This window comes from Tyto alba, unplaced genomic scaffold (assembly GCF_018691265.1).
Source record: "Tyto alba isolate M040663 unplaced genomic scaffold, T.alba_DEE_v4.0 Super-Scaffold_41, whole genome shotgun sequence".
Lineage (NCBI taxonomy): Eukaryota > Metazoa > Chordata > Aves > Strigiformes > Tytonidae > Tyto > Tyto alba.
In genome coordinates this window covers 18,047,158-18,073,178 of record NW_024881317.1, presented here as the reverse complement: position 1 = coordinate 18,073,178, position 26,021 = coordinate 18,047,158, and the positions used below count along the sequence as shown (strand labels likewise).

Here is a 26,021-nt window from a genome sequence, read left to right as displayed (position 1 = left end):
CCTGCAGCCGCCCCTTCCCCCGGCGCCTCCGGGCCCAGGCGCTCCGCTCCCGCGGAGGCGAGCGCAGTTCCGCGCAGCACCGGCGGCTCCCGCCGCCGCCCTCGCCGTTCCGCTTCCGGGGCAGTGGGCGGCCGGGCGGGGCCCTCAGCTCTTCCGGCCGCTGGCAGCGGGTGAGGCTGGGCCCGCAGGAGGCGGCTGACCCGAGCGGGGCCCCGGGGCCGGGCCCGGCGCTGTCCGCGCGGATCCCCCGTCCCGCGGCTGTGCTGCTGCGACCGGCACCTGTCCCCGTGGGCGGCCTCCGGGCGGGTGGGGGGGGGGGGGGGCGCCCGGTTCCCAGCGCTTGCCTGAAAAGCCCGTCCCGGCCCCCCTGAGCGCGACGCGGGGGGACGGGGACGGGTTTGGGTTTGGGAGCCGAAGGGGCGGTGGACGAAGCCGGCCCCGTCCCGGCGCGCTGCTGCCGTGCCCGCCGGGCACAAAGGCGGCCTTTCCCGGCCCTTCTGCCGGGCGCTTGTGCTCTGAGCGCCCCTAATGGTCCCTCCGTGTTCGTAGAGTTATTTTTAATATTCTGTTTGCTTTTGCTGCGCATTGTACCTTAAGGGCTTTGTTGTGGGCTTTAGATTTTTTTTTTTTTTTAATGAAGGCGAGGACTTAACAGGCGCCCAGCGCCGTGGATGATCGGGAAGGTGCCCAGCCCGTCTCCGTAAACCATGGCGTATCAGCTGTACAGAAACACCACGCTGGGGAACAGTCTCCAGGAGAGCCTGGACGAGCTCATACAGGTGTGTGGGGGGTTTAGGGTCTGGAGGTTAGTTATTAAAATGGCTTTGTGGTTGCTGAATCGGGGTACTTGTGGCCAACATTTGGAAAGCTTACTGATCGAAATCAAAAGCTATTGGTACTTCATTCACGTGGGAAGTCTTTTTCGTAACATTCTAGGTGAAGGAGAATGTTTTATGTAAGTGGCATAATTCCCTGTTCCGTGGCCCAGTCAGTGAAAGGCCAGATTAATCTGGAACACTATAATCAATTTCTTCTTCTTCTAGCTGTTTCCAGTGAATATTTTTCAAAAGAAACCTTTATGTAGCACACAAAATTGTTAACTCGTCATTTATTCTCTCAGATTTAAAATAGAAAAAAGGAACTAAACACAGAAACATAATGATTCTGTAAATTGTTTTTCTAGAGATCTGCTTCATGTGAAATTTGTTTTGATGTTTTTAATATTCGTTGCATTTTTGAGTTTACTTTGAAGCAACTCCAAACTTTTCTTTTTTTTTAAACTACTTTAGTCACAGCAAATCACACCTCAACTGGCTCTTCAGGTGCTACTGCAGTTCGATAAAGCTATAAATTCAGCACTGGCACAACGAGTCAGGAACAGAGTGAATTTCAGGGTAAGCTGACAACACAGAAAAGTTCTTCATGAGGCACAGTAACACACTGTTGATGCAGAACATTGTTAAAAGCTGGTTGCTCTAAGCAAAACTATATGAAGGTCCATTTTGACTCTGAAATAATGGTTGCTTACATGTATATTCTGTATGCAGTTGTGAGGCTTGTTATCTTATTCTGCCAGGGATCTTTTGAAGGAATGCTAAAATCAGAAATAGATCTGGTGGGCAGGTGAAAACAGGGGAAGGAGAAGAGGGAAATGCTTTGATGAGTAGCATTGCGATCAATCCTCTGTCTTGCAAATGGGGAAGGAGACTTTTGCTTCTCTTAGTTGTACCTAGCAGAAGTGAGATGAGGCCAGATTTTCAGCCACACCTATAATGTGAAGAGAGACTAGAGAGTTGTAGATCTGTCCTTACACAAGTCACTGGATCATTTTGTAGCTATTTTCTGTAGGTGTCATAGAAAAACAAATTTGTTTTTAATTTCCCAGCCAGCCACCCCAATTAATGTCAGTCAGCAGATTGTTAAATATCAACTTGATTGTCATTTTGAGGAAAACCAAACCAAAACCAAAAATAAAATGGTTGTCCTGATAACTTATGTCCTAATATTTCCACTACAGATTATGCAGAATGCGTTAATGAAGCAAGCTCTTAAGATTTTAGCGTTTATACTGTGTATATATATCCTAAAAAGGACATACCTTCTTTTCTCTAACATGCTTAACATGCTTTGTGTATGTAACATGGTATACAAAACTGTTCAGAATGTGTTTAGTGGAGAAATAAAAAAGTTACTTGGACCTTAAGTTAAAGGCATTAGGTTTAAAATATGTGAAGGTAAAGGCCAAAGATTTACATAGGAAGATCCTCAGTAATACATCAAACGTGAGGGATACTCCTTTATGTCCCATAGGTCAGATTTGTCATTATTTTTTATTTGAACAGTTGCAGAATTCATATCTTGTTGTGATCATTGCTGTAACTGATTTTTCTTATGGCCCATGCTTTAAGAAATCTTTTCTGATACGGATTCTTTATAAACAGTATAAGTTATAAAACTTCTTAGCATACCCATGAAGCTTCCCGGTGGATAGACTATAATGTCACTACATGGACTTGAAAATATCAACCACTGGAGGGCATTTAAACTCCAGTTTTCCTCAGAAGTGCTTGCTTGCTGAGTTTGTATGCATGCAGGTTCACGGGCTTTATGGAAAACGCTAGGTCAGTAGATAGTAAACATCGTATTTTCTGTTACTTTTGGGATGCATGAAAATGTCTCTTGTCTTTTTAAAGGGGTCTCTGAATACATACAGGTTCTGTGACAACGTATGGACATTTGTACTGAATGATGTTGAATTTAGGGAGGTCACTGAACTTGTGAAAGTGGATAAAGTGAAAATTGTAGCATGTGATGGAAAAAGTAAGTATGGAATATGATATAAATAAGCTGAGACACAAGACTTGATCATTTTTAGAAAGTTTTGACCAAATGTCTGATTAAAGCTATATTGAGTGTATTATTCAGACAGAAGTAGGGCTCTGTACTCCATTTTACATATGATGAGAAATGAAACAAAATCAGGCTAGATGCTTCTGTAACTCATAAGCACTGAAATAGGAATGTGTTAGAGACTGCTGTACACCTGTTGTTGGGAAGTACATACTAGAGCAGTTAGAAAGTTGGAACTAATATTAATTGAATTTCTGTGTGCTGATTTTTCTAGTACTAACCCGTTTGTTAGAAAAGCACCATGTTTTATTGAATTCAAGCAGTCTTTTACTGGTCTGAGCAAGCAATTGTCTGAGAAAACTGTCTAAGCAATTGTTTGCTGGATTTGATAGTAGGGGACCCAAGCAAATGAAAAGTTTATGCTAGCATTTGCTACCATAAGATTTATATATTGTTCAACAGGCCCACTGTATGTACACTGCTTATGGGAGTTTATGTTCCATATCTACTTGACTGCATTACTTCTGTCAGTGTTGCTTGAAATTCTTTACTGGAAAAAGTCATTTAGTGACTTTTGTGGCAGTCTGGTTTATAACTTTTAAAACAGCAGTGTGACAGGGTATTGCTCAAGATGTGTGAAACGGTGCCACGTGTTTCATCCCTGGGGAGTGATGCTGAAAGGAAGAACTGAGAATGGAAAAGGCTTTATTTAAATATACCCTAGACCTCTGAAACAGGTTGTTCATGGCTTCCTGATCCTGGCGTGATTACAGTAGTCACTTCAAATCGTAATTCTAAAGAGTTGACAGAATTTGTTTGTTCAGCTTCTGGTGTTAGCCAAGCATATAATCTTGCTCTGTTTATTTTTTGTGTGCTTATTATAGCTAGTAGATGAAGCCTAACTTCCCAAGTATTAATTGTTTTCATTCTTGATAAAGTATTCAGATAAGATTTAAAGAACTGGGTGATTTAAAGTTGTTACTAGCATTACGGCCTTTTTTTCCTCCAAGAAGTTGACCTACTAAAGGAACATAGTAAACACTAGCTTGTCTTTCTCCCTATCCAAGTTATGTATTTTTTCCATAGCTGTAAGAATAAGAAAGCAGTAATGGTAATGATACTAGAAGTTGCATGGGTGCTAATTGGTGCTTCTGACAAAAGTTCAGAGCAGAGGATTGCTCTCAGTTGTTTTATGAAGATGATGCTCATTCTTGCATGTATTTCAAAATGCATAATAAACTACAGTGGAGGAATTGGGTAGGCACAGAACATGTTCTAAAATGCTTGGGCAGTGCTTTTGAACCTGGGGACTGTATTAGAGAATGGTATTAGCTCTCTTGATGCTCAACTGTAGCAGGAGTATGTATTGCTTACACTCCTTTTTTTCTTTCCTAGACACTGGTTCCAATACTGCAGAATGAATAGAACTGTGGTTTGTCTGCAATATTTTCTGTTAATATGCAGCACTTTGTGGAGAGAAGCATGGAAAGGGACTGTGTTCATACTTAATTCTTGTGATGCAGATGTGAGTTAATTCATAGTAGAGAGCATCACAGAATGACAGCGGAAGAAATACCTGTAGCATTTCTTCAGTTCACCTTATAGGGAATGAATACAATGTTACTTTTTTTTTTTTTTTTTATTACAACAGATACTGTTGCCTTTTTTGTTCCAAATAATTTCTGTAATAAACTTTTATTTAAAAAGTTGTGAATGAGTGATCATTGGAAAACTTTGTTTAAAAACAATCATTAATATAATATGTTCTCCCAATATTGTCTAAACGTGTTTAGAGTAACATTGCAAATGCAAAGGTCTTTTAGTTACAGGGTTCTGAGTATGGTTGCACTGAATAGTGCTGCAAAAAATGGCTGTTTCAGAATGATGGAGGATGACCTCAACAAAAGCTTAGCAGCTCATGCTGGCCACTATATTTGTCTGTTACTGCATCTTTTTATCTATAAATTTGTCCATTTGGCACCCTCTGCTAATAATACATTAATCCAAGTATTAATGTTATTGCACAGCTAATCAAATTGAAATAATGAAACAGTCTCATAAGATTGTAGTATATTCTCAATATTTGTTAGTGCTGCTTGTTTTCATGTTTTTATATTTTTTTTTGTATTTATGGGGAATACATTTAATTGGGTACCTGGCCAACAGGATTCCAGTGAAAGATTTGAGCTATGAATTTTGAGATATCAAATAGATTACTTGGTTCTTGTTAGGCTTACACATTCCACTAAATAAATCAAGAAACCCTTAAAATATTTTGTTCACTAGAAGTATGAATATAATATACTGACAGCTCATTTAGTTTAACAGCAGTGACTGTTCAGGTGTGGTCATAGGAATGCTGGCTGCCTCAGCAGTATCGATTTATTTTTGAAAGTAGGCTACTTACAGACCACTAGTAACTGGAAACAGTACAGAAGGAAAATCAAGGGGTAACTGTTTTCAGGTCAGTCTAAATCTTTAGTTTGTGTCAAAACTGGAGAATAATTTACATGTTGAAACCTTTCTCCCCATGTCAGTTGCCCAGTCTTAATTAAAGTAATAAAGCTGTAGTATTTCTTCTAATACCTTTTCAGACTGATATGTTACGGTTCTCTAAATCCTACCTTTGGACATCAAAGGACATATATTCAGGGTTTGGTTAACTTCTGCTTCCCTCACTTCAAGTGATAAAAAGAATTCACAAACTTGCTTGCTAGACTGTTCCAAGTTTTTCATTATTTTTTTTGTCTTATATCTATGCTAAATGTCCTTTGCTGCAAAGTGCAGATTGGTAATTAACAATTTTGAAACCAGAACAGACTAATGCTCTCATTTGAATGGTCCAATAGGTACCTGTTGAGGTCATCATCTTCAAGGATGCACATATATATCAGTATTGTGGTTTCTTCTTTTTCTATGTCAGAATCAATCTTCCAGGTTTAAACATTTTTTATTCTCTGATAATCATGTGGTAAACTGAATTTCAGGCCTCACAAGTATTAAAAGTTTGCTGTTCCTACCTCCAACTCTGCAGTCTCTTCCAGTCTCTTGACAGAAACTTCTCAATCTCCAGTTCTCTGTAGCCTATGGACTCACTCCTAATTGTTTCTAAACTATCCTTTTTTCTTTAACTCCCCATTCAACATAAGGTATTTACCCTGTTAACTCTGCCATCTCATTAGAAAATGGCTCCTGAGACATACTGAGGTGTAAATAATTCTTGGGAATAACCTTTTTGATGTCTGGAATTGCTCCAGTGATGCCTCAGGGAGTATCTGCCTATGGGATGAAGACTGCTGCCCGCTCACTGCAGAAGAGAAGCTTGCCTGTGCTTCTGGAGGAATGAATTCCTGCAAACCCCACAGCTGTTAACGCAAGCTCTGGCACTAGTTTGGCAGCACACATTCTTTTTAGCTCTAACCATATTTCGGGAATGGTGTTTGTCCACGCCCTGGATCTGCTACTTCTGTGGAGGCTGTTTCAGTTCACTGAAGGAGAGGGGAGCAAAGGGAAGGCAAGGGGATCTGGTGCCAATATTCTTCCTGCTTTTTATGGCTTTATTCTCCATAACTTCCTTGCCAGTTGCTGTTTTCTGCATTCAGAATTTCAACTAATCCCTCCGTGTTCAATTATTGTTCAATGATTAATGTGCTTTGTGCTCTTGGAAGATTTGTTGAATTTATGCCTAGAAGTGTTAACTGAACTTTTGGTATACTAAGCTATTTTAATAACCAGGGGAAGATAAGCCATCTCACTTGCTACAGCATCAGCATACTTACTGCTGCCTATTTGGTTCTTCCTTGCCTGTAGTATTATGGACTAATTAATTTATTGGGGTTTTTTTTGTTGATTTTCTTCAGGAAGGTCACAGTTGCTTCCACCTATCAGTAGCAGAGAGAAAGTAAAATATACCTTTGCACTTTGACCTTGAGCTGGAACAAATATTTCTATTTATGAAGTAAATTAACTAAAAGAAAGTGAATAAAATGAAAGAATACACACCAATACAGAAGTGGTTGTGGGTGACTGCCTATGTTTAAACATGGCTTCTGAGAAAAAGGAAATCCGCAAGTGTGCAAAACAGGATGTTATCTGAAGCAAGCTGTTTGCTCAGTCAGGGATGTCAATACCTGGCTTTAATTTGTGTGTCTCTGATAAACTCTTCCTGCTCTGCACTTTCCTTTAAATATTATGCTGAATTGCCAGAAGACAAGTTTAATTAAGATCATTATGTAGTTTTACACAATGACTGGGTTCAATGAGGTAGATGAGTTACTGGAAACACAGATATTTGCTTTTAAGGATCTCAGCAGCTTAGGAGGCAGTATTTTGGTTAAGGTACTAGTGACTTGGTTTTGTTTTTCTGTGTTCTAAAAGCTGGGGGGGCAGCGGCCAGGAAGAAAAGTTGGAGCATTGTAAAAAGCGTTTTAACTTTAGTAAGACTGTACTGGGAGGTGTGGACTTTTCCTTCACTGTAACTTAAGGGGTGATCTTTGCTAGAAAAATAGCTTTGCTCAAAGATAAATTTACTGTATAAATTAGCCATTATGGCTTAGTAAGGCAGTAGGTCATGGATATATTAATGTTTTGGCTTTCAACTTACGCTAAAGACCCTGCTCCCTCCAAGGAAGTGGAAAATAGTTCACTGAGAGTCTAGTTAATGTTTCATGGTCACTGCTCTTGTAGTCAGAAGAAAAAGGACACCCTAACCTTGTTCCCTGAATCAGTTTTACTCATGACTGCAAATATTTCAGTGATATTTTGTTCATACAGGTCATGTTTGCTTCTAGTTTCTTCAGAATTTATTATCTGGTTTCCTCTGGATTTATTTCAATTGACCCATCTCTGTTATAGGACATTTCAGAGATGATCATATAGAGTGTGAAGGAAATGCAAAGCAAGAAGGAAATAGACCCTCCTAACTACAGTTCAGGAGAGCTGCTTATGGACTCACTGTATAAATATGTATTATGCCAGTTTCAGCTCACATTAGGTTGTTCTCATACAAATAAAGTGAAAGCCACTTGGAAATAAAATATAAATTAAAAGCCAGGTGAGTTGTTTTTTTTTAAAAAGATCTGTGATTAGATTTTGGAATTATAGTTTCACCTTCCTGCTGAGCGTATCTTGAAAGGTAAATGGCAATTTGCAACATATTTCCTCCTTCAACAACTGGTGGTTTATTTAAAGTTCAGGTTGTTGGTTAATGATTCTAACGTCTTTGGAAGAGGAAATGCTGAGAACATTCCTTTGTAAGAATCTTTTTGTCTTAGTTCACCTTCTGAATTTGGGAGTAGTCTCATTCTTTCAGAAGGGATAAGTCACTATTAAAAGGAGAAGGGTGAGTTGAAAATAAACTTGCATAAGATGCGCCTTTGTTTCTGGAACCAAATCAAGCTGTGAGTAGTAACACCAACAGAAACTGAAATTTTTCTTTGTATCAAGAAAACTGGATGTGGAAGTTTGTAAGTTGTTCACATCTCCAGGTAATAGTGCCAGAACATTTGTTGTCATACAGATCAGTGATCTCTTTGAATGGAGAAGGCTATGAAGGCTATATTGTTAGGCAACTGCTGTCCCTCTTAGTGTTTTGCCAAGCTGTTTTTCTGGTATGCTGGTTTCACTCGAGGCCTTCATATTCTATGGGCAAGCTTTCAGATGTGGATAAATGCATAGATACTATCTCCAGGTCTAACCAGGAAGAGCATAGTTTGCAACAAGTAACATTAAAAGCAAAATTATTCTGCCTTTGCTAAAACTTATCATGGAACGGATTTTAAGTTGTATTTCCCCCCCACCTTGATCTAAATACTTGTCTCTGTCTCTCCATCTGTAACATTTTTTTTTTTGGTCAGGTCATTATCTGTCAATAATAGATGAAACACTGTTATTTAAATAGTGTATGCAAGCAATACATATTTCTGAGAGAACAAACAGCTGAAGAAGTTAAAACATAGTTACAGAGTGAATTGCTGTTAACAAATCTGTAAGTAACCTGAAATATATATTTTTCTTTACAGGTACAATAGAGAGGTCCCTCTTTCAACAGTCTTTCACTGTATCAGGCTGGGGTTCCTTCCGTGCCCCAAACTTAAGAAAACAACCATGTGTTGGACGACTGTTCTGTTCATCTAAAAGGCCAGATATGCTACAGGATATGGCAATTATATTACTGACAGCACTCCACACAAAAATCTCTTTTTTGGGGGGGAGGGAGATGAAGATGTTAGGAAAATGTAGGTTTGCACACCATTAACTATATCAGCATCCTTCTCCCTCTGTTACCAGTGGGGCGCAGAGGGGTTAATTGGTTCAATGGCTCTGTCTAGGCACAGAACCTGTTCTCCTTGGAGGACTACAGGATACAGAGTACCAAAGACCCACCTATTTCAGTATATTTGATTTTATTAAAGGCTTTTTTTTTTTTTCTTTAATGGCTAAGGGCTGTTGACAGCAAGTAAACTTTCACATGGTGCAAAAGCAGCAGCTCCCTGTTAAGCTGAGCAGTGCAGCAGGTGGCCTGCCAGGTGCTTTGTAGAAAAGCAAATGAATTGTAGTTCCAGCTCTGCTTCTAGTAGGCTCTGGAGTCACCGTGGTCCATAACTCGGCCCTGCCTGTCTACAACCAGAGAGCCTAGGATCACTTTTACGACCCGATCGTAGAAAGAGAATGGAAAAACAATCCCCTTCCCGCCCCCCCCCCCCCCGCCCCGTTTCTCTAAGACCGTCTGTCAGAAAGCCGGGCGGGCCCCCGCGCCGCCTCCGAGGCGAAGCCCGCGGCTCGGGGGCCGCTGGGGGGTGAGGAGGCAGGGTCGGGGCCTGCCGAACCGACCCCCTCCGGCGGGGCTCCCTCCCCCTCCCCGGGGGGCCCGGCCCGACCGTTAGTTACCGCGCTCGCCCGCCGCCCCTGCGCGCGCGGCCGCTTGAGGGGAGCGCGGAGGCAGCCGCGCGCGCCCTCCCGCCCGCCCCGCGCAAAGGTCCCTCAGGCAGCTCGGCGGCGCCCGCTTCGCCTCACGCCCCGCAGCTCCGGCACCTCCCGCTCTCCCCGAGGCGCCGTCAGCTGGAGTCGCCCATGGAAGGAGGCAGGTGCTGGCGAGGGTCTTCGCCGCCTCCCCTCAGAGTCCCCGGCCGTAGAGGGCCCTGTGGCGCAGGTGTTCCTCGAGACAGCGGATGGCGGCGTCGTCCACCTGGGGGTCGAACTTGTTGGCCAAGAGGTGATGCTGCTGGAGCAGCCAGGGCACGTCGCCTGCCCCGTAGATGCAGACGGCGCGCTGGTGCTGGCCCGTGCAGGGCGGGTAGGGCGCGCCTTTGCTGGTGTCGCCCTCCAGGTACTGCCACTTGACCAGGCGGGGCAGGGCGTTCATGTCCGAGAGCTGGAACTTGTCGTTCTGGGGCATGGCGCCCGGCACGCCAGGCATGCGGTTGAGCGTGGCCCAGACATGCTCCTCGGGGCTGTAGGTGTCCTTGGCCCACTCAAGGAACTGCTGCACCGTGGGGTTCTTGAAGATGTGCTCCACGAAGGCCCGTGTGACCACGATGTACGCGTTGCCTGTGAACATGGGATAGTTGTGGGGTGGCGGCAGTTTCTGCGTGGCTGTACGGGAGATGAGCTGCCCCACTTTGTGGTGGTACTGCCAGCGTGCCTGCTTGATGAGTGAGGGCTTCTCCGACTCCATGCTGTTCCGCCCCCGCAGCATCTTCAGGGCACGGACGATGTCGGCATTGGTCTTGATGGGGAAATCGGTGCCGCAGGTGTTGAGGACGTAACGCCACGGCACAGGGCTCCTCAACAGGTCCTGCAGGCAGTTGAGGTCGGCCTGCAGCCGGGACCAGGAGGCATAGATCACCTTTTCCAGGTGGCTAGCCACAAAGACATTGGGGAAGCAGGCTACGATGGCCCGCACGGCCTTCTGGAAGGTGGCCGGGGACTTGCTGTCAATGTGGACGCAGTAGACGTTCTGGGGTGTGTAGAGGGACCGCAGGAGCCGCTCGAACATCTCGATTTTGTCGTGGATGACCATGGAGAAGGCGATGGGGAACTCCTCCTCCTCCTCGCTCAGCGGGAACTCGATGAACCGCCGTGTCTCCTTGAAGCTGCTGCAGTCCTTCGTCATGTTCAGGTAATCACCGGGCGTCAGGGCGACCCGCCTGTTGGCCACCTCCAGGTTGCTGAGCTGCGCCTCCTGGATGGCCTTCTCGTCCCCGCGGACGACCCCCGAGCAGTTGATCCCGCTGCCGGCGGAAAGCTCCAGCGCCGGGTAGCGGCGCTCCCGGCAGCGGGGGTGGGCGGCGGGGCAGGGCCGGCTGGCGCTGCGCAGCGCCAGGGCGGCGGCCAGCAGCAGGGAGCCGAGCAGCGCCGCGCAGCGCCGCCGCGCCGCCGGGGAGGGCCTCTCGCACAGCCGCATGCCCCGCGCCGCCCGCCCGCCTCCCGCGCTCCGCCACCGGCGGCCCGGCCCGGCCGCCGCCGCCGCCCCGCCTCGGGGGTCCGGTCTGAGCGGGGGAAAAGGCTTCGCGGGGCCGGGGCCGGCGCTGCGCCCAGAGGAACCTGGCAGCCCGGGCGCCTGCTTCCTGGGTCGTGCTGAAATAGTGGCAGGGCGATCCCAGCGTAACCGCAGGTGAGTAAAAGGAAGTCTCCTCCCTCCCCGTGGCGTGACTGCCTTGGGTTTTATCAACGCCGCAGGTGGTTGTGTATCCTGTGCGTCTGTTTAAAAGAAAATTTTTTATTTTACTCCTGTCCCTCTGTAACCCAAGGAAAAATCCTCTAGAATCCAACCCCATGTAACACGCTTTAAAAAAAGATTTCAAGAGGTGGCGTTGGGATCTGACCTGCTTCCCCAGGGTTCACATCATTCCAGCTTAGAGGTCAAGGGAGTCACAGCAATAGTGCTGTAGTCTAGAAGCCCGGCAGCCTCAGCTGCAGCAAGCTTTCTGTGGGCAGGGAGCGTTTTGAGCTCTAGTGAAGAATTGTTGCAAAAGATGTTGGATAACTGGAAATTGGACTGTTGGAAACTGGAAAGCAAAGTGGAATCTCTGCTCCTACAGTGGAAGCAGAGGGTGAAGACAGAGGCCACAGTTTATAAATAGTTTGCTACAAAATGCCCGCTTAAAGGAAGGAGTGGGAGAAAATTGGTGCAGAGTGTCAGGACCTCCTGCATGCACCTACACGCGCATCCTGACTAAGTTAGTATCACTTAATAGAAAAAGAGGGGTAACTGCAAGTGACGAAAATACACCTTGTGCCATGATGAACTAAATAGTGTCCGCTAGGTTTTGCAATCATCCTGAACCACACTGTGGTTTGAACCCAGTGTGGTATTTGGTTCCATGTTTGTCAAAAAGGGGCCAGTTTCAATGAGTTAATATTTCTGAGATGGATTTTACCAAGATACAAAGGTGTATTTATTGTAATTATTTTTTCTTTTCTTTCTCAGGATGTATCAAGGAACCAAACTCAGAACCTGCACCTTGACGGAGGGCAGTTGACGTAAGTGGAGTTCTGCCCAGGTTCTGGAAAACAGCAGTTATGTCCCCAATTTCAACACTGAGGTTATTTGTTGAGTTATTAGCTTTACCCAATTCAGTAAATAATTGTCTTAGACATTTGTGGTCCAGAAATTCTAATGGACATTATGAAATGCAATGATGTGATATATATAGCATTTCCCATATGCACAGCTGTCAGTTTGCCAGTGCCAAGTACCAAAGTGAATGTGCTTGGGAGAAGCATGGGGAAAAAAGTCTTGGAGAATGTAAGCAAGATGGTAGGTGGGCTGGCTGCTTTCTCAGTGCAAGGAAGACATTCAACCTATATATATCTGTACTTTGCCCCTGAAATGTCTTTCTAAGATATGTTCAGCTTGCACTGGAGAGCTCGTTCACCTGAGTAATTTCAAAGCGTCTTAGGAAAGGCACTTTGCAAGAAACTCTTGAAGTTGGACAACAGTAATTATCTCCGTGCACCTTCTGCACTTCCAAGCAGCTCTTCCCCTCTAGATCACCTCTGCTAGGCTGTATCCTTGCAGTATTGTACAGAGGAATGGCAAGTTCTTGTAGTCTTGGGATTTTCTTTTTTCTTAAGCAATGTCTTTATATTGATCCTCTACTCTGATTTCAGTACATAGATACAATTTTTCATACAGCTACTGCTTGTGGAGTAGGAAAATGAGCATATTTTACATATAATATAGCATTGTAAACTATTGTTTCTGCTTTAAAGTTCTAGCTGATCTGTATCTGTCATGCCTTGTAACGGGTGTGGTGGAAGAAATCCTCAAATTCTTAATCCCGCAGGAATTGCTGAAAACATGATGACTGCACATGAGAGCTCTTAAATGGGCTCTAGTTATTTCCAGTAATGTGCATTTGTGAGTAATTTTTCAAAAATTGTGGTGATATGTTTCAGAAATGCAGTGGTGTTTTTTCCAAAGGTATTTTTCAGGAAATTGAAAAGAAACTATAACTCTTTAATCACATTTTTTATCATCCGTAATTCTGTGTTAAGAGTCAGCAATTGGTAAGTCTAACCTGAGACTTGAAAAACGTGTTTTCAGTGTTCTCAGCTATACTCAGAAAGCCAGTGGTGTATTCTATCTCTGAACAGTGCTAAAAGGTTAAAAAAAAAAAAACCAAAACCAAAAACCAAACCCATATCCCGAGACAGTGTATGAAATGACAGCAAATTGCTGCTATATTTAATTTTACACTGGGCAATGGCTGAAGTCACATGCATGGACAGACAGAGAATAGGCTGTAGGAGTAACACACTGCTTGTAAATGCTCTCATACACGTTGACGAGTATCAGCCACATGGAAAATTACTTTTGGAAAAGTTATCGTTGTTGATAACTTTATCTGACAGTAAATGTTTTTTTTCAAGGAAAGCCCTATACTGAGTAAGGAAAATAATTATTTTGGATTAATTTGTCAGCATTCTGTGAGTTTAATCACAGGTTCATCAATATGAAACTTCTTTGGAAGAAGTTTGTTGCTTAGTGTGAACATCTTGAACTTGTTCAGTGCAAGAAACTTGAAACTTCTGGAGGTTTCAGTGGTTGGCAGTGTGGCCATAGGACCACACATCATCTACTCGGTGGTACATAGCTCTTTGAATATAGGTTCTTAAGTTTAAAAAAGCACAGCAAACTGAAGTAGTCTGAAATGCTTATACCTCTACTGGCTGAAATAGCTTCCTTGCCTATTTTCAGGGTGAATTCTTAAAACTGTCTCCTTTGGAAAGTATGAGATGTAAATGTCCAAGCTAAATACTTAGCTGAAAATCTGAAAAACCTCCATAACAGTTACCAGTTGATCACTAAATTGATCACACTATATGTACTGATCAACCCTCTCTGAATGACGTCTTTGTTATTTGGCACGCCAGTTTTTCCTGTGCTTTGGTATTAATCTTTGTGCATTCTCTTAAAAGCAAGTGGTAATCCGCATGATCAACACAGGTAAACATTTGCTTTATTCTCTGCTAAGCAGGTCTGCTGCATGACCACAGTAGATGAGCTGTTGGTAAAGTCCAAGACTTGGGAACTCGTTTCCATACTAAATAGGGATTAAAAACTGTTAATATTGATACTCTTATGTGTAACTGTAACTTCCAAAATACTTCACTTTAAACTGTGAGCTAAAATTATTGGCTTTTACTTTGTTTTGTGATGATATGTGTCACAATGAATACAAAAGTGGCTGTTTAAAAGTGAGTCACTGTCTACAGGGTAACCAGCAGCCACTTGATTGCTTCGATAAAGAGATCAATAGCCTGGAGATACAACAGTAGATTACAATGTAAGAGGAGGATGATTTAATCATATTTTAGATAATAATCTTTGAGAATACTATCTGTGAGACATTACATAATGTAAGGTTCTTGTGGTGTACTTTTTGCAAAAACGTGATAGATTGCAACCCTCTAAAGTTGTTTATATTTGAAATGGTGAAGGAAGAGGGGAATTCAGGTATTTGGCACTAATGGCTGTGGCTTAAAGATGACTGTGCTGTTATAAGACAGGCTGGTGTTTCTATGCATTTCCAGAATTCCCCTGTTGATATCAAAGAAGGAAGAGTTCTTCGTCAGTGTGAAGACTCTCAGTTAAAATTTTGATAAGTCTAGGTGCCACATCTCCCTAGTACCTTTTAGTACCTTCTTCCATTTTAATAAGCCACATCAAGCCAGAAGTTCCTGCTTTTTTAGCTTGACTTCTAAGGGATAAAAGGAATCATCACAAGGTGACCTAGTTGCCTAATTGCACAGGTTTTAGGTTGTGGTTCAGATAAATGCTTTGGAGAGTAGAGAAGAAACATGTATTCTGCTTGCTTCTCCAAGGGGAAAAAAAATGCTGTGAGATTGTTTGCTGATGGTGCCACTCCTGGTGAAGCTCCTGGTAGAAATTTAGATTGTGATGTCAAGGCTTATAGTCTCTGTGGGTTCACCTGTACAGTTAGCTTGTAGGAGGAGTTGGGTTTTCCCTGGGAAAGGAGCATTATTAGAGAGGGTCATACAGAGCTCACTCAGAGAAATCAGCTTGAAGCGGTGGTTATTATAATGTGTAAGGAAAGGGGTTTTTGTATATATAGTTATACTGTCAGCCTCTTTCACATGACTTTTGAGAAACATATGGGAGTATTAAGTTTTGTTAACCTAATGAAATAGGCATCTGAGACTAGGCTTGTGCATGATACAGAAAAATCTTGTGTGTTGTACTCCATTGCTTGAGTGGGCTGAGAATTTTGGGTTTAGGTTCTTGATCACAAATGGTTTGATAGTTTTTGTTTGGTTCTTTTTTTTTTTTTTTTTTTGGTTAGAATTTATGCAATCTGTTAGAGACCAGTCTGTAGGAATTTTGAAGAACTGTGCCTCTAAACTATAATACCACTTTTAAGTTATCAGGGCACTGTCGTCTTTATCATTCTGCTGATGTTTTATATTCCCTTAGTTTTCAGAAGACAGCCTTATTTCTTGCTGATTCACTTGAAGGTGTAGTGTGCATTGTGATGTGGTTTCTCCCATGTTGGCTAACTGCTTTGTAGGCATTACTAGCTGACGGCTAACTTCTGTGTTCTCCAGGACATTTGTGTCAACAGGAGGAATTTTATATTCACATCATAATAATTCTCACTTAACCTTTGTGTCCAATAGTTGTTTGTTTTGTATGTGTCATCTAGATAGTGAAGCCTTAAATAGAAGGAAGTGTGTGCATGAGGCATAATTGTAATAGGAAAGCAGTGCACTTTCCTTTGCAAACTGTTCTGTGTGGGTCCTCCACAAGCAGCAGTTTCTGTCAGAAAACCTGCTCCTTTATGGGCTTCTCTCTCCTGGTTGCAGCTTCCTTCATGGCACCTCTCCCACTCCCCCTTCTTCACTGGCCTCTGTCTGTAAGATTGTTTCTCACACTTTCTCCACCCCACCAACTGCTAAGCAGCCTTTTTTTTTCTTTCTTTTTTTTTTTTTTTTTTTTCCTTAAAATGTTCTGAAATGTGTTTTCACAGAGGTGCTACCAGCTTCACTGATTGTCTTAGCTTTTTATTGGCATGGGGCAGCTTCTGGTCCCTTATCACAGAGAGCCCCTCTGCCTCCTTACAAAATCATTGCTATGGTAACCCAGTAGATGAACCTTTGTTTGTAAATTGATCCTCTTATACTAATGGCAGGGAGAGAGTGTGCAGAGGTGAATGATGAGGGTGTGACTTAGGTAAGAAAAAGGTTGTACATGACTTTTTCCCTTGCTTTTGTCTTTCCCTTAAGTCCTCTCCCACCCTCAGTTGGCTACATATTTGCATAGGGAGGCTGATGGTTCTAGTCTTGGTGTCCACTAGTATATTTTACAACTATAAGGTGGTTTATAATATAGTTAACAAGTCAAAGACATGTCGATGATTATCCAGGTTTACAGATAACAGGTAACCTAAACCCACAGAGAATCAGCTTGCTGATTCTCTTCCGAGTCATATGGATTAGTTATGTGAGAAATACCTACCAGCATGAGGCCTGTAAAATTATTTTGCAGGCACGCACCTAAGAATACTTAGGGCTGGCTCTGATATTCCTATAATTTTTGGTTATGTAATAAAGTATCATTAAACATACTGGCTGCTGCTTGAGCAAAATTGTTTCTAAAGGTACTCTATACGAATTTGCTCTTAAGTACACACCTTGTGTTAAAATGTTGTATTCTGTTGTGAAGAGCTGTATTCTACTTTTTTTATGCATGTTCACCTAGGGAATTTTCTTGTTTGTGTCAGGTAGAAATGGATTTTTTCCAAAAGAACTGTTCTTCTTTTAATCAATACTTCCCGTGAACTATGCTGACAAGAAATGACATTTCTATCTTCTTGGCTGTTCAGCCCTTTATTTTTCACTGACTGTGCTGGTATTGTGTTACTTATCTACAAAATAATAGAATCATATTTGGCTTATAATTTTAAGTTTTGTAGTTTTAAAATTACTCACAAACATTTGGAAAACGTTATGATAACCTAGCCATTATATATCTTCAAAGACCAAAATTCCAGTGTTCTTTTTGTATGGAGTCTTTGACACATCTTGCTTTCCTGGGGGTGGGTGGGGAGGTGTGTGTGAACAAGAAAGCCTTGAGGTTTCAAAGTAACTATAATAAACCTTTTGCAAATATATATTTATTATGTGGGTACACTTTATCTGTAAAACTTTAACATGATGAACATGGTCTTATATAGGTTTTGATTTTTGAAGTTGAACACTGTCTAATTACAGGTTTTAGTTTTGGATTTCTTTCCATTTAATTTCAGTTGAACTGTGTGGCTCAGTCCTGTACTCTATAACAGGTCAACCCGTATCTTTACAAGCTACTAATGCTGCATCCACACTAGCATTATCTTTTGTCATTTTGATGACTAATTAGAGATTAAGTCAATCTTTGAGGAAACTGTTGGATATCAGTTTTCTTTTTAGAGTTCTACTTCATTGCTGGTTTGTGAAAAATGGTTTCAAATCAATATATGCAATACCTCTGGGTCTGCCACTGTGTGGACATGATTCAGAAAGAACATGAAAAGGCAGCATACAGTAAGTAAAAAAAATCAAAATGCAATAATTTTTGTAGTATTCATAGCAGTTCCTATTTTGTAACTGAGCATTGCTTGATGCTAATCAAGCTCACAGTTGCAGGCTCATTGTTCTTCTGCTTGTGGACCTCTGTGGAAATCTTACTGAGGGGGAGAAGGATTTCTGCTTTTATCCAAAGCAAAATAGCTGGACTGTATGGAGTAACGGTGAGAATGGCTTTGAAGTAGGCTTAAGCAAATAGTCATAACTGACATATAGTCAGCAGGATGTTATTTATTACCTGATGTTTTACACAGAAGCTGAGCTCTGATGATAAGGTATAATGAATTTCCTATATCACATTTTCTATAATACAACAAAATAGGGGGATAAGGCATTACTCACCTTCTGCAGATTGCTGAAGAGACAGGCAAATAAGTGGGATGAAGCTGGTAGAGATATTTACAAAAATTTCCTTTAAACCACTCTTAAAACTGGCACTGTTTCTGACTGTGGTGCCCAACACTGTAAACTGGACTGTGTCCTAAGGGAAGAAAATAACCTGATTTTTCTTGAAGGATGTAACACAAAGAAAACACAGTGATACTGGAGATAATAAATACATTAGCTCATGCCTCATTGTTTCTAGAAAAGGATTGCTTCATACAGCATGGGAAATACAAACAAAACAGCAAACAGAACTCTTTTACATAGACAATAGAGGAGTTCAGGGACATAGAAATAAAGAACCAAAAAGAATTTAATTTTGTACATTTCTCACAATGGAGAACCCATGATAACTAACCTATTGAAAAGATTATTTCTTAAGAGATAAAGGACTTCCTGAAATAGACAGAAGTGTTACTGAGAGAGCTTGTATCTGAACAAAAAATAACCTTAAAAGCACATTAGCTCTGTTTCTTGCCTTGTTAGCAGCTGTCTAAATAGTGAACTTTAGGTGTTTCTCTTCTCTGGTGGAACTGAATTAATTTATCAGTGTTCTGTGCAGTTTGTTTTGGTCATAAATAAAGAGTCTGCCATCATGATATCTATGCACAGAATGAAGGCTCACATATAGATTGTGTCCAAAGCTTCTGTGTAACATAATGTTTCTTTCATGTCTCTATGGCTTCCCAGAAATGCATCTGAATATGTTTAGAGCTACAGTTACTCTGATTGCTTTTGAAAGTCCAACAGCTGGGTAAGAATACTTTCAGCAGGGAGTTTAACCAGTTGCTGAATAGGTGTGTCCTAGGCTCAGTGAGTCCAGTAAATTTTGCTTCAGTGCCTGTAGGATTCATGCAGAGTGCTTCTTACCTTCACGCTCATGAGCTGGAATATAAGCAAAGCTACAAGAGGAATCAGTTGGGGAAAGATGATTGCTACTCTAGAACCATTGTGGGCGGTTCAGTTCCATCTGAGGTTCCTGCAGTGTGCTGTTCTCATTTTGGCTGCTGTTCTGGAAAGATACCCAAGTATTTCATGGTCATTTGAATGCCCTGCCATTTGACCGCCACTGTGTAGCAGCATATATATGCAATTGCTTTGTGGGAAGGGGGAAAGTGATTGAGGGAGAGTGTTGTACTACTTTTTCATTATTTCAGGTGATCTATTTCCTTCTTATTTTTTTCCCTTTAAAAATCTCCTATACACTTGACATTTTTGCTTCCTCTCATGCAAAGCTAGAAGAAATATTATCTGCACTTATATCAGAGAAAATCCTGAAGGCTTTTAGTGGTTATTAATTCATTCCTTGCATGTTCATAGCATGTCTTCATAGTCATGTCTCTGCCATCCAGAGGGACCTTGGCAAACTTGAGAGATGGGCCTCATGAAGTTTGACAAGGCCAAGTGCAGGGTCTTGCACGTGAGTCAGGGCAATCAAAAGCACAAGCACAAAAGCAGGCTGGTTGATGAATGAATTGAGAGCAGCCCTGTGGAGAAGGACTTGTGGGTGTTGGTGGATGGAAGACTGCCTGTGAGCCAGCAATGTGTGCTCACAGCCCAGAGAGCCAACCGTGTGCTGGGCTGCAGCAAGAGCAGTGTGGGCAGCAGGGTGAGGGAGGGGATCCTCCCCCTCTGCTCTGCTCTGGGGAGACCCCCCTGCAGTGCTGGGTCCAGCTCGGGGGCCCCCAACAGCAGAAGGACACGGAGCTGCTTGAGTGGGGCCAGAGGAGGCCACAGAGATGCTCAGGGGGCTGGAGCAGCTCCCCTGGGAGGCCAGGCTGAGAGAGTTGGGGGGGTTCAGCCTGGAGAAGAGAAGGCTCCGGGGAGACCTTAGAGTGGCCTTCCAGTGCTTGAAGGAGGCTACAGGTAAGATGGGGTGGGACTTTTTATCAGGAAGTGTAGGGATAGGATGAGGGGTAACGGTTTTTAAACTGAAAGAGGATAGATTTAGATTAGATCTAAGGAAGAAATTCTTCCCTGTGCGGGGAGTGAGACACTGGCACAGGTTCCCCGGAACAGCTGTGGCTGCCCCCTCCCTGGAAGGGTTCCAGGCCAGGTTGGACGGGGCTTTGAGCAACCTGGGCTGGTGGAAGGTGTCCCTGTCCGTGGCAGGGGGTTGGAAATAGATGATCTTTGAGGTCCCTTCCAACCCAAACCATTCTATGATTTTATTTCTCTGTCTGTGGACATAGTTCCACGCTACTGTAAACTAACTCCAGGGAAAAAGATAGCAATAGCATAAGATAAATTTTCTGTACAGTAGGTAAGCAACTGAGGTCTAGAACCACTAAGATATTTGAGTATCCCACTTGAAAATAATGGGAAGTGCCTGAATACATGGACCTGGATTGTGGAATGGTTCTGTACAAGTAGTGCTAATGAGACAGACAACAATTTCATCTTCCTTTGGCATCTATTATGTGCTAGTGTGTCCTGCCCCTACAGAAAGGGCCAAAGGTGAAACTGTTTTTTGAAGATCACTTACTGTTGAAAGACTGACGTGCTGACAGCTACTGACTGAAGGATGTGTTTGTCAGTGCTTGCAGGTGAGCATGACTGAGCTTATCTTTATGTGAACAAAGTAGTTTATGGTAGTGCTAGGTATGAGTATTTCCTGACTCATAAATCAGAGAATAACATATGTATTTTTACTTTATAAGTTTATTAAAAAAAAACACCCAACAACTTTTGACATTCTAACATTTATTTTCTGCCGGTAAGAAAATGCCTTTCTTTATGATTCTGGCACTTGATTTAGGTCATTAGCCCTGCAGGAGTAACAAATTGTAAACCTATGGGAAACACCTTAATTACAAATTCAAGGGTGGCAAGCAGAGTAGTAGTTCATTCTTTAAAAGGTACAATGCTGGCATGTTCTTTTTTTCATGCTATTTTCGGTTTTAAGCTTGAATGAAGTCTTTTTTGCTGATTCTGTGTTCAGCAGCGATGGTGTTAGAGGCCAGTATATAAAGCAGTGACAATAAATCTGAACTGAGGTTTATGAACCTAAGAACTCTTTTTCATTGAAGACAGGCTGAGAGGGGAGAGGAAGAACAGAGGAGCTGATTTGTGTTTTACTTCAAACAGGGATCATTTCAGTAGTTTATACCTGAACCTTTTAGTTCTAAATTGTTCAGTCATTAGGTAGCTAAAAAATGTGCAGTGTCTTAACTGTTATTTTTGGAATAATCCATATACCTGAATGAGAGAGAGTTCCAGTGACTAGCCATTTCTGCTGTTTTTCAGATGTCTTTAATATTGTCTAATGCCAGCAATGAACAGTGTTTCCAGGTCATTTCACCCATCTATTTAAAACAATTGTTCTGTTGTCATGAGTAGCAATTCATCACTTTATCTCTGAACTGTGTCACAGCAACTGAAAGTTGTAGAACTGAAGCCTTTAAGGTTATGGAATAAAAATATATATTCCAATAGGTGTTTGCATCTCTAGTTATTATACAGCTTGCAAAAGAGTGAGAGGGTACCAGAAAATATATTTTCAGTTAAAAATTGATTCACATAAGTTAACTTAGCTAGTTTATAAGGCCATTTTCTTAGTCACAACTGAGATGAAATTTTGCAGATTGTTTCATAGAAGAGCTGCTGGAATTGTCACTAAAACCATACCCCACCCCACTTTCATATGTCAAGATTCCTGAGGTATATATGTAAAAATGTTTAGGGTAGAAATATTTTGCTGTATTGAAGCACATAAAGGATTAGAATGTTTGGAAATTGATTATTTGACTAATTGTAGAGCAATTCTTGAGCAATAAAGGCTGGGTTCAATCAAGGTGGTAAGTTTGAACTGGTCCTTCCCCCCCTTCCCCAGTTAGACTTACAAAAAGCAACAACAAAAAAGCCTACCACATTTTGCAAGGGTATGTTTTAGCAAACAATAGATGACATACTGAAACAATGTGTTCTTTAAAAGTACTAATGTTCCTTTACTTTACAAAAGTTATGGTTCATGATCTTCTAGAAACTACTTGAAACTAATACAGCAAAAGTGCTACAGTGTTCTGCATTTAAAATGGTGAGATTCTAGCACTGATGTATAAATACTGACTGACACTGTGGCATGATGCCCTCTGCCACACCACTGCAGGACAGAATTGCTAAAATACTGATAGCATTGTCCATCTGCTGCTGACACACAGTGTTAGCCGTTATTGATAAAGCTAATGGACAAGAATAAATGAAGGGTATTTGTAGTCAATAGTTTGGTGGTTTGTTGTTATTTTGTTTGTTGTTTTGTTTGTGTTTTTTTTTTTTTTTTAAATACACTTTTATAATATTTCTTGTAAGGGTGTTAATGTAATTGAAACCATAAGTCTGGATAGTGATACTGTCATGGTTTTACTGCTGAGACTTGACAGGCATATTTGTACTTACTAGCATGAATATTTAGCAAACAGCAGAAAATTAGATCAGTAAATGTGGTGTTTGTGGTTATGTTAATTTGAATAAAAAATACATGTCAGAGACTAAACTCTCTTCACCAAAGAAGAGGAAAAACTGTTTCACACACAGGAGTGTATGAACTATGGTCTTTGTGTAGTTTTGCCATTACTTCAGCATGTTCTGCCTGAGGCATGTTGAAAATATAGTTAACTCTAACAGGAACTAAAGTGACAGTTTTTTATCAGTAAGTGAGAGCTGCCTCTCCTGTTTTCTGAAGTACCAGAAGTGACCAAATGTAATATTAAGGCAAATGCTTGCCTATGTCTGAGATAAAAATGCAGCAAAACCACACACGGGGTTCCAAAAAGGTTTTGTGTGCCTGAATGAAAATGGCTTAGCTAGAAAATGATGGTTCATGCATATAGGCCTTAAGGAATTGTATGTTTTTGATACATGTGCTCTCACCTTGGATTGGTAGAGAACAATAGGTGACAGTGATGCACTTTTTCCTTTGTGATCACCGTATTTATACTGTTTTTAGAATTGTGAATGCTGGAGGTCTGTGAGGGAATGGACCACAGAAGATGGCTGGGCTTGTGTGCAGAGTTTCACAGCTGAGCATGTTATGGGATGTTGTGTTTTCTTAGTTTTGAATGTCACCTGCTAATGGCACTTAAGAACCCTGTGTCCTTTCATAGAGGAGACAATGCTCAATCTCTGGGCTAGCAGTAATCAAGAAAACTTGCATTAGTGACTGCAGAAAAACACCAAAAGAGTATGGGCAATATGCAACAAACAATTGAGCTTTTGAGAACGGAATACTCCTTGACTCACAGTGACTTTGCCATACACTTTCAGTTCTGTAGCTTCGTCCAGCTTCCCCTTCACACAGCTTCTGTGCATAATATAGACTTCATCAGTGTTTGTCTGCAGTATACAACTGCATGTCAGACATGTCAGACAGAAGCGGCAAGTCCTGATTGGTTTGGTTTGTTCTTTTGAAGGAACAGATAAATAAAGCATATCAGGAATACAGCGTGTTTTCAGGGACTACAGCATATTTTCCTACCTGATTTTTTTTGTTTAGTTGGTTGGCTTGGCTTGATGGGGTTTTGTGGGGTGTGAGTTTGGTGGTGTTTTGTTTTTTTTTTTTGGTGGGGATAGAGGTCCCTTCATAGACATAGAGACAAAAGAACCCCCTAACTACTGGTAAATCACAATTATAGAGTTGCCCTGGATTTCCTAGTGGGGAGAGGAATCTCTGTGCTTAATATTCAGTGAGGCCTTTGATTCAATGGGTGTGTAGGTGAGGTAGAGCAGGGCTGGACAACTCACAGCTGTCTGTGTTCTCTGTCAGTGAGAATCTAAATGCTGGTTTTGGGTGGCTAGTCTTGTTGGACTTTGTACATAATTGCAGTGATTCTATTCAAACTCTCTGGGTCTAAACACTGTTTCTCATATAGTTAGAATTGTAAGCTTCAAAACTCACGTTATGTACATTCAGAAATTAAGATATGGAGAGGCATTAATTAGAGAAGAGATGTGAGCAGAAGGCAACAGTGCTGCACGTGGAGAGATAAGCAGATACTAGTTGTCTGTTACCTCCATAACAGGTACAGTGAACTGCATGTTGGGTTAGAAAAATGGATTATTTTTTGAGACAAGGTACTAAACTCCCAACAAATACTAAACAGTCAGGAATCTATAGAGTTTTCTCAGCAAGACTGAGCAGAGATTTTCTGTTCAAGGCTGACAGCAGAAGTCCATTTTTCTTTCCATTCTTCATAAGGGGATTGATGTAAATGGCTTGTCCAACTCTTTGGCTTCCAGTTGTGTTTGGATCTTCCATTAGTGATTAATTTGGGATTACCTGTAGGCCATCAGTTTTCCGTTTGCTCCTAATTTTTTGCACATGTTTAAAACTGCAAATGTGGTCAAAAGACTTTTAGATGGAGTACCGAGTTACAAATGTATATCTAAGTAATACCTGCGAGGTGCATGTGTCCCACTTTACAGCTGTTTCTTTAGCGATTGTAGTGCAAGGTGAATAAAGCTGAGGGGAGGATATTAATAATAAAAAATTTTAAAACGTTTTTGTTTTCAAATCCCCCAAGAAAGTACACCTGAAGCATGTCATACTTGTGTACAAGCCATTTCTGTATATTTGAGTCACTTTAGCATTGTTTGCTTTACTTTCAACTTCAGGATCCATGAAAAATTAGCAGAGTTCCAGAGCTGGTGGATATCTCCACAACCTTCAGCACCAAGTGAATGGGCTAAATAGTGGAACTGAATTAGACAAAGACCCATTTGAGGTAGATGTAGCATTTCCAACTTATTAACTGTATCATCAAGAGTTTCTGTCTGCCAGCTGAGTTAGAGGGTCTGGCAAATCCAGTATATATTGCAGGATCTACCTCTAATAGTGTTCCACTGTCAACTCTTTATTTCTAGCTAGACTGAAGTTAATGTACAGCTCAGGAAACTGGCAACGTTCCCTCGACTAGCCCTGTTCTTCAATTGCAGGTGAAGAGTTCAACTGTAGTTGAAATTCTTCTATTGTTTCCAGCAGATGATTCAAATAATGAGTGTGAGACATTCTGCCAGTTGCTTGTTCTGAACTTCAATTAAGTAATTTTTATATTATGTACATATAAATATATTTAACATAAAGGTAAAATGTCTCTTCTGAGCAGTGTCAGATGTGATAGTCAATGGTATTACACACTTCAGTGGTGAAAAAGGTGTGTGTGTCTTAGTAGTTAATATAAATGTAATCTAGTTATTCCCTATGTTCCTTTGTAGCCTGTAAGGGGGTTCCAGTATGCTGCTGAGTAGCATCAGTATAAGAGTGTTCTGAGAAATTCCATCCATAGTCAACAAATCCTGTTCTGTCTCTCAATGAATATTTGAACTAGACCCTGCTGCTAACACTGAAGTTATGTATAGCACATTGCCTGTTAACTTTTGTGTTCTCAATTTATATCTTTGAATAGTCTCCCTCAGCTAGATATGACTTTGTTTTCAGTATACATGCACTCCTATCTGTCCAAATCTCTATCCTACTGCAACACAGGACTTTAGCTTCCTTTTAGTGTGGAGTAATTTCTCAGTTATGAGTTAGTTCTACTGGAAACAAAACGAAAAGGAAGTTTTTTTCTTCAAGGGAAAAAAGTAAATAATCACAAACTAAAACAATCACCAAGGCCAGTACTACTGGTTAGAAAGGAAGAACAGCTTTGTGTCAAAACTCATCTCAAACATTACAAATTCTGGGTGGATTTATTTGTTTT

General features: G+C 41.6%; 3 protein-coding genes across 4 annotated transcripts in view; 2 read left to right on the top strand and 1 right to left on the bottom strand.

Annotated features, from left to right (window-relative positions):
• The first annotated feature begins 94 nt into the window (after positions 1-94).
• On the top strand, positions 95-4,559 carry GTF2A2 (general transcription factor IIA subunit 2). 2 transcript variants are annotated; one of them, XM_042803787.1, is made up of 5 exons: positions 95-170; positions 641-779; positions 1,290-1,394; positions 2,694-2,820; positions 4,246-4,559. In XM_042803787.1, the coding sequence occupies exons 2-5, from the start codon at positions 708-710 to the stop codon at positions 4,269-4,271; spliced, it is 330 nt and encodes a 109-aa protein (XP_042659721.1). In that variant the 5' UTR covers positions 95-170; positions 641-707; the 3' UTR covers positions 4,272-4,559. The 2 variants fall into 2 exon arrangements, with proteins under 2 accessions (XP_042659721.1, XP_032846029.1); XM_032990138.2 differs by lacking the exon at positions 95-170 and adding an exon at positions 186-541.
• Positions 4,560-9,235: 4,676 nt separating this feature from the next.
• Positions 9,236-11,262, bottom strand: GCNT3 (glucosaminyl (N-acetyl) transferase 3, mucin type). The gene is made up of 2 exons (XM_042804097.1): positions 9,883-11,262; positions 9,236-9,468 (listed from the first exon to the last, which is right to left on the bottom strand). The coding sequence occupies exon 1, from the start codon at positions 11,252-11,254 to the stop codon at positions 9,965-9,967; it is 1,290 nt and encodes a 429-aa protein (XP_042660031.1). The 5' UTR covers positions 11,255-11,262; the 3' UTR covers positions 9,236-9,468; positions 9,883-9,964.
• A 113-nt stretch (positions 11,263-11,375) lies between these two features.
• Positions 11,376-26,021, top strand: part of OTUD7A (OTU deubiquitinase 7A) — a 201,551-nt gene continuing 186,905 nt past the window's right edge. Inside the window, exons 1-2 of the mRNA XM_032990301.2 lie at positions 11,376-11,464; positions 12,281-12,333. The gene's annotated coding sequence lies outside the window, so the exon portion shown is untranslated. The remainder of the gene's footprint in view (positions 11,465-12,280; positions 12,334-26,021) is intronic.